Genomic DNA, 8421 nt, shown 5'->3' on the forward strand with positions numbered 1-8421 from the left:
ACAGGGTCTTACTATGTAGCTCTGGCTATCCTGGAACTCACCATGTAGACCAGGCTGGCCTCATTCACAGAGATCTGCCTGCTTCTACCTTCTGGATGTTGGGATTAAAGGCATGTGCCACCATGACCAGCTTGCTATAGCTGTGTCAGGGAGAGCCACACACCTACACTGCCATTCACCTGTGTTGCTGTGGGCACCTGTCTCACTGGGCATTGGAATGGCTATCAGATTGTCCCCAGTGTCTGGGTCATTTGGCTCTAGGTGGGTCCCAAATAAATGTAGGTCCATGGAAGGTGTATCCCCTCGGGACCTGACACTGAGCTGTGGAAACCCAGTTAGCAGTGACCAGGCCTCCCTCTGGGTAGGTCCTTCTTCTCCTAGAGAGAAACTGTCACGTCATCTATAAACCACTGAGCACGACTCCCTGCTGGGTGGCCATGGGAACCTGAGATGGAGAAAGTTATTTAGAAGCTGATTAGGACTCAGTTCCCAATTCCAATCATAACTATTATTGGATGAAGAGCAGCTGTAGTGAAGGGGCCTGCTTTGCTCCCCAGAGCTGAGGGGCGGTGCCAGGACCGGAAGTGGTATAGCTTTCCTCAGTGTCCAGTGTAACAAGCTCCGCCCCTCAACTCCCCATCCAGTTTGTATTCCACTCAGTCTAGTAGCAGAAGGCCCAGATTAGTACTGTGGGATCCTGCTCAGATACACAGGACATATAAGTTGGTATCAAGAGATCTCGCCCAGAACCCAAGACCCGTTCCACACAGCTGGATCCACTCCTGACCTGTACCAGAGTGTTCCCTTAACCCTCTCAGAGATCTCTCCCTGTGCCAGGCAATTGGTCCAATGCTACCCGCCCTTCCCCGGGCCCCAACCAACGAAGTCCTGCCTCTCCTGCAAGCCCCGCCCCTTCTTTAGGCTCCACCCTATCCTAGCCAGGAGCCCCGCCCATCATCCAACCCTACCCCCAGCCCGAACAAGGAGACCATCTCCTAGGTCGGGTCCCACAAGCAGACCCCTCTGTATTTATATTAGGAACCCCGCCCCCCATGCCCCGCCCCCAGTCAGTTCCGAGAGGCCCCGCCCCTCCCGGACTGCGGGGACGCGGGCGCGCGGCCGCATACGGCTTGGTGGGCGGTTTCCCGCGCCGAGCGCAGAGCTGGCCACTGCACTGCCGCCTCTCTCGCAGCTGCGCCGGGCCCGCAGCCGAGCCCGGTATTCCGGAGTCGCCGCAACCCGTGGCAGGTGAGCCCTGCGCGCTCCGCGGTGCTCAGACTCCGCGCACCGGGAGCCGGGGGCGCGGTCAGCTCGCTGCGCCGGGCCCAGGACAGTCGCCTCCTCCCCCAACGCAAGGCGCAGCAGCTGAGCGAAGCCACAGGTGGGTGGTAGCCGGGGGCGGGGCCGGGACAGCTCAAGCCTGTGGTTCCTAGGGGAGACCCCGAGCCCTTCAGGTGGGTGGCTAGGTGAGCAGGATACAGGCTGGGCCCAGCTGGCGTAGGAGCTGACACTACTCAAGGCTTCCCAAGCGCTCGGCGTAACCCTGCATTATGCTGACTTCGACCCTGACAGGTGGCGACTCCTGAACCAGTTATCAACCCCATGGGGCTCTGGCAGATGACCCCTCTGTGTACAAGTGCCAGCCCCCGACAGCGCTGACAATCAGTTGACGCCTGGGTACAAACGCCAACCTCTTGGTAACCCTAACAGGTGACCCGTGCACACAGGTCCCACCCTCTGACAGCCCTGACGGTGATCTTTGAGCACAGCTGTCACCCCTGATCCCTGTTTCTTTTCTCAGACTCCTTGGTCTTTTGCCTGTTGCCCTCATGAGAAAAACCAACATGTGGTTCTTGGAAAGGCTTCGGGGGTCTGGGGACAACGGAGCCAGCCGCGGGGTGGGTGGTGAGGCTGGGGACAAGGTCTCCAAGGGCCCTCTATATAGCAATGTGCTGACGCCAGACAAGATCCCGGACTTCTTCATCCCCCCGAAGCTGCCCTCAGGCCCCACAGAGGCCGAGGGGCAGGCAGACCTGGGTCCATCCACCTCAGAGCAGAACCTGGCCTCACCTGGGCCCCGCCGAACACCACGAAGCCCCCGGCTGCCAGTCAAGTTGGCCTCAGAGAGCAGGAGCCTGCTGAAGGCAGCCACACGACACGTGATTCAGATAGAGAGTGCCGAGGACTGGACAGCAGAGGAGGCCACCAATGCCGACCCCCAGGCACAGGGTGCCATGTCATTGCCCTCTGTGCCCAAGGCTCAGACATCCTATGGCTTTGCCACACTGGCTGAGAGTCCCCACACCAGACGCAAGGAGTCCCTTTTCCACAGTGAGCACGGGGCCCTGGCCCAGGTGGGCTCTCCTGGTGCTGGGCGCCGGCGAGCAGGTGCCAAGACCAATGGGGGAGACGGGGGCCCCCGGGAGGCTGGGGGGGGCCTGATGAGCCCTAGCCGCTACTTCAGTGGTGGGGAAAGTGACACGGGGTCTTCTGCCGAGTCCTCCCCCTTCGGGTCCCCTCTACTCTCTCGCTCTGTGTCGTTGCTCAAGGGCTTCGCTCAGGACAGCCAGGCCAAGGTGAGCCAGTTGAAACACTCGGTGGGCCGCCATGGCTCCCTGTCTGCCGATGACAGCACACCAGACACTAGTCCAGGTGTCCGTCGCCGCTTGACCCGCAGGGCTACCCCAGAGCCAGGCCCTGAGTCTGGCCAGGCACCACGTGGAGAGCACACAGTGCGGATGGGCACCAGGGGCAGCGTGAGGCTGCTGGCCGAGTACGAGGCGGCTCAAGCCCGCCTGCGTGTGCGCCTGCTGGCGGCTGAGGGTCTGTATGACCGGCCTTGTGATGCCCGGAGTATCAACTGCTGCGTGGGGCTGTGCCTGGTGCCCGGGAAGCTGCAGAAGCAGCGGAGCACCATCATCAAAAACAGCCGCCACCCCATTTTCAACGAGGACTTCTTCTTTGATGGCCTGGGACCGGCCAGCGTGCGCAAGCTGGCCCTCAGAATCAAGGTGGTCAATAAGGGTAGCAGCCTCAAGCGGGACACACTCCTGGGGGAGGAGGAACTGCCACTGACCTCACTGCTGCCCTTTCTGTGAGGCCACCGGCTCCTCCCCCTCCACACTGAGCTCAGCTGAGGGTGGGGGCAGGGGTGGGAGTGGGGTGGGCGGGGCCTGTGTTTTCCTGGGTCTCTCTTAGTGGATGCGCTGCAGGCTCAAAACAGTGCTCTGCTGGCCGGCACCCCTTACCCCCGCGATACTGCCTGGCCCTTCCATCTAGAGTTGTGGGGTTCTTAGCGGTCTCAGGATCCCGGGTACCTAAGGCAGCTGGGACTCTGAGCTGAGTTCCCTGAGTGGAGGCTGGCATTGTTGCTTTGTTTTTTTTTTTTTTTTTTTTTTTCCTTCGCTGAACGGGGGTGTTTTTCCTCACAGTCTGGTTGGTACACTCTGCTCAGACGCTCTAAGAACCTCTCTGTGATATCCCCCTGCCTCCCATCTGTGGGAGGTCATCTTCCCGGGCAAGGCTGGCTCTGTGTAGACCCAGCCTCTCAGACTCTGGCTCGGTTTCCATCCAGAGCCACCGGAAGGCTCGGGCCTTCTGGCTGGACCCAGGGAGACAAGAAGGCCAGAATGCATTAGGACCTGAGGGAGGCAGTGTCTCTTGGCTGTTGGCTCTTTGGCACAGGCTTCTCTCCACTCCTGCTGACCAACCAGTCACGTATAACCGGCAGGTCTGCCTCAAGCCTGTGTATGGCTCCCTCCGCATTCTACAGGCTACAAACAAACTGCCTCCCCAGGGTGCCCTTTGCTCCAGAGTGTAAATAGGCTGTTGTGGGTGGGAGGGATGGGGCTGGACTGTATGTGGTTTCCCTGGGTAGGAAACCCTTGTGGGGTGGGAATCATGGCTCCCTAAGTGGCTGCCATGACTCACAACAGAACGGACTGCCTGCTGGGCACTGGCGGACCAGGAAGGGCCCCATGTCCATCCTCTTTTGCTATCTTCAAATTCCAAAAGCCCAAATCCCTCTAGAGAAGGGCATGATTCCTTAGGGACTCTTGAGGCACAGACAAGTGGCACTTTGGAGTTGACTGCTCCCTGTGCCTGGTCCCCACTGTCTCTGGAACTGGGGCACACCCAGGATCTGGGCTGGTCAGTTGGGGTGATGGACAGAGGGGCCCATGGATTGCCTGCTGTTTTCTGTCTCCCATCCCCTATGCTCTGTGGGGTCCTGTTTTCTACACCCTGTACTGTTTAATATCTTTGTGTTTGCAGTTGACTGTGTGTGAATCTTTAAGATGCCTTCCCCAAATGTGTTTGTTTATAATGCTGTTTTTAGTGCAGTAAAGGTGTTTGGGGAGTGCGGGGGTGCAGGTCTGCTTGCTTTGTGTTTAATAACAACAGGAGTTTAGCTGTGGATGGCAGGCAGGATGGGGAACCTCAGGTGAGGAAGACCTTTCTCACACTCCTACTCTCTGTTGATTGGGACTGGACAGAAGTGGGAGGGAGACTCCAGCCTGTGTGATGAGGGGCTCACAGATCCCGATGCTGGGTGCTGTCCTCAGCCTGCAACCACATCAGCTCAGCCTGTCCTCAGCACAGCACGCAGAGTGGACATTGTAGAAATCCCATGAGGTAATGGGGGCTCGTGGACTCTGTTATAAGTCCAGTTGTCTGGTCAAGGTCAGGAGTGGAGCCTAATCAAGCTGTGCAGTCCCCAGAGAGCTGTCTCCATTTCCTGTCTAGATCCTGCCAGTTGCCTGGCCCTGGCGGTGTCTGGCCCAGTGAGGCAGGTCTGGAGGCTGCTGCCAAGGTAGTAGGGACTTCTTACAGGAAGCCCTCTGGGGCCTCTCAGCTAGAATAGGATTTTCTCTGCAGTGAATCACTGTGTAGACATGTGACACCAGAGTTGGGACAGGTTCATCTAATCCCTGGGAGTCACCCATTTCCCCACGCACACATGTACAGGGCACCCATGGCACTGGCTGAGGATGCCTTAGATGGGCAGCAGACAGGAGAGAGAAGGTCCCACTGCCCCTCATCGCCACACTGCCCCTCATCACCTTGCTGGCCACTCTGGTCATTGTGGATTCCTAACCTCTGTCCTGTGGGCGGGAAGGACCCATGCTAAGGGGAAGATCTATTACTGTGGCCTGTGGCCTGTAGCTCAACCTGGGCTTGAGCTACAACATTGAAGGAAGGAACATGGGAAGTCCATGACCACACAGTAGGGCTGTGCCGGCTGGGTCCTCGGCTACAGGAGAGAATGGAGCAGAACCCCGGTTGGGTGACCTGCTGACTGAAGACTCAGAACCTTAGACTGAAAGCCTCCTAGATGCCCAGGACAGGGCACAGCTCCTGGTGTCCATTTGACATCTCTGATCTCCACCAAGGACCTCATGTCTCTCTCTGCCCAGGACAAGATCCCTGTGTCTCTCTGACCCTAGGACAGGTCCCCTGTGTCCCTCTGACTCTGGGACAGGACCCCATGTCCCTCTGCTCAGGACAAGACCCTTGTGTCCCTCTAACCCCAGGACAGGGTCCTGTGTCCCTCTGACTCTGGGACAGGACCCCATGTCCCTCTGCTCAGGACAAGACCCTTGTGTTCCTCTAACCCCAGGACAGGGTCCTGTGTCCCTCTGATCCCAGGACAAGACCCCATCTTTCTGCCTGAAGTGGAGAGCCCCTTTGAACCTGGTCCCCACTCTGCCTCATGCTGCCTGGGAGGACACCCGAGGAAGCAGGGATAGTGTCCGGTGTTGCCTGTTGATACAATCCCTCTGCCTTGCAGTCCCCATATGGTCTTTGGAGGCAGGTGTGAGAGTCAGCACACACCCCTACCAGTGAGGCTTCCATCTGAACTTCCGTCCTGCCTTGGAGATGCCATGGACAGCCAGGTCCTCCTAGGCAGAAGCCTTTTAGTAGATTCTACTCACAGATGATGTGCCTTCTTCAGAGGGGACCAGCGTAGGGGAAAACGGAACTGGGGTGAGGGTTGCATCCATATTGGGTCCGATTGTACCTGAAGTTCATAGCTGGCATCCTTCCAGCTTGGAAAGGTGCCAATTCTCTTTTGTGCTACAGCCTAATGATTAGCATCAAGAATACTGCTGCAGCAAGCCTCATGACTGATGGGCGAAGCCCCAGGAAGAAGCAGGCAACAGGTACAGCTCTAGAAGCCTGGGCTGTGGACACCTGCAGAGCCGGGGCAGAAATGAAGAGGGCATGAGCCTCCTGCCTGAGATTTGGGGAAGGGAACAAGGAAAGACTTGTATGCCTTTGCTGGCCACTCCCCCTTGCCCCCATACAATAACACAATACCAAGCTTTCCAGGATCTCTGGAGCCCCACCTTTCCTGCCTCAAGCCCACTCACTGGGGTAGAGTTCTGTGGCTGCTTGAGGGTTCTCCCTTCATCTCCATGCCCCAGCTCAAGCTTCTATTTTCAACTTGACTGTGTGGGGTTCCAGCTGAGCATGTGATTAGCTTGGAAAGCGTGTGTGTGTGTGTGTGTGTGTGTGTGTGTGTGTGTGTGTGTGTGTGTGTGTGTGTGGTCTAGAGTAACCTTGGGCTCACTGCTCACTGCAGTGGTAATTAACACAATCATATTAGGTGATAATTGCAGGTTGTCTGAGGCAGTGGCTTCCCGGATGGTGCCTCTCCTCTTCCCTCCATCCTTTAGGTAGGAGGGGCCTCAGACAGCTCAGCTGACTTTGGGTTTCAAGCTGCTGGAGTTGAAGGGGGAGTGAAAGGCTGCATAGCAATGGGCCCTTGGGTGTTTTCAGGGTGTGGCCTGTGAGCTGGCCACCTGTTGACCCACTTTACAATGGGTTGGTATAAGCTTGGGTCCTCAGGGCCACTGATGATAGGGCTCAGGTTCAGGGCTGCTCTGTGTGCAACCTTGGTTTGCATCCTGGCAGGTTGCTGTTCTCTCTGTGACTCAGTTCCCTCTCCAGCACTCTGCATCTTACCCTGATGGTGGTGTGGGCGGGCATGGGGTGGGTGGTGGTGGAGACTGACACACATGTCTTTGTGTTCTGCTCTCTGGAGGACCCAGGTGGGAGTCAGCTTCTCCCATTGCCAGGAGGGAGAGTTGGGCTGGGCCTGACTCCTGGGAGGGGGGTTTGTGAAGTCTACTGGGTGTCTTGGTTGAGATAGGAGGGCTTTAGGCTTCATGTGACCAATTTTGGCTTGATCAGATTTCCTTGTCCCAGAACTCACATGCCACACCACACCACTCCATGCCACACCACACCACAAGAGCCTTGATTTAGGGTATAACAAGAAGGCAGCAGGGATGTTTGGTCCCTTTGTAAGCTTTGCATTTTAATTTAATCTGAGAAGGGAATAAGGTTAAGACACATGATACATCTAGCTGTGTGTAGTAAGTGCTCAATGTGTGCTCTGACTGCACAAATTGAACAATGCCTTCTGTGCAGGTAGAAGGTGCTCAGAGTTCATTAGTTGGTACTCAGATCTGGCTCCCGAGCTCTAATAGAAGGTAGGACCCTATGGTGACTCATGTTCCTGGGATGCTGCCCCACATGACATCCCGACCCTCTCTCATCCTGGGCAGATGCGTTTTAATCCTGAAGGCCAGGTGAGAATAGGGTACATTTGTTTTTTTTCCCCCTCCTGCTCTCAATCAGGTCCCGAAGAAACCCAGGACACATGGCAAACTGTGGTGCATACCCAAGTGCATGCCCAAGCCCATGCTGGTTGCCAGACTTATTCCCTACTGGGGCTTCTCTCTGCTCTTCTCACCCCACCCACCCCCACCCTAAGCCTCTGCAGCCCAGCTTCTGATCCCTATGAAAACCTGCCTTTTTGTCCACGTGCTCTCTTGGTTCTTCTCCTGATTCCTCTGCTCTTGGCTCCTGGTCCCCTCTCTTGTTCCCCTCTGTCTCTTCCCCACATCTCCTCTATTCAGCTGGTCATGTTTAATCCCCTATTTTCTCTCTCTGCTCTGGCCTCTTCCAGATGTCTTTGGCTATCCTCTCCCTCATATCTACAATAAAAACCATCTCCTCAGAGTGGCCATGTCCTCGTTTCTTATTCACTCTCCACTTACTCTGGGAACCTGCTGCCCTGCCAAAGGGAGGTCCAGGCAGCCAAGTGGCCAGATGGCAACTCACAAGAGCCTAGCCTCAGTGGTACAGGGACAGTGGTCCCTGTGGGTGGGAGCTCCTGCTCAGTTCAGTGTTCCAGCCAGGACATGGCCAGACTAGGGGCTTCCTGGAGCAGGAGGGGGACAGGAGAGGAGAGTGGGCATCAGGGAGTGAAGGGTTAAGTCCTGAGCAGGAACAAGCCTGGGACTCACGAACTTTGTTCTGGTATAAAGTTTTTTTAAATTAAATAATAAAATAACAACAATAATATTATTAGGTTTCCTGGGTTTGGGCACCAGATGAATTAAAGAAAGAAAG

At 56.5% G+C, this 8421-nt stretch overlaps 1 protein-coding gene across 3 annotated transcripts; it reads left to right on the top strand.

Moving 5' to 3' along the window:
* Nucleotides 1-1130: 1130 nt before the first annotated feature.
* C2cd4c (C2 calcium dependent domain containing 4C) lies at nt 1131-3161 on the top strand. Of its 3 annotated transcripts, none has more exons than XM_051177469.1 (2): nt 1131-1248; nt 1802-3161. In XM_051177469.1, the coding sequence occupies exon 2, from the start codon at nt 1830-1832 to the stop codon at nt 3096-3098; it is 1269 nt and encodes a 422-aa protein (XP_051033426.1). In that variant the 5' UTR covers nt 1131-1248; nt 1802-1829; the 3' UTR covers nt 3099-3161. The 3 variants fall into 3 exon arrangements, with proteins under 3 accessions (XP_051033426.1, XP_051033423.1, XP_051033424.1); XM_051177466.1 differs by having other exon boundaries at nt 1147-1381; XM_051177467.1 differs by lacking the exon at nt 1131-1248 and adding an exon at nt 1477-1710.
* The last annotated feature ends 5260 nt before the right edge of the window (nt 3162-8421 follow it).

The sequence above is a fragment of the Phodopus roborovskii genome, unplaced genomic scaffold (assembly GCF_943737965.1).
Source record: "Phodopus roborovskii unplaced genomic scaffold, PHOROB, whole genome shotgun sequence".
NCBI classification, from domain to species: Eukaryota; Metazoa; Chordata; class Mammalia; order Rodentia; family Cricetidae; genus Phodopus; species Phodopus roborovskii.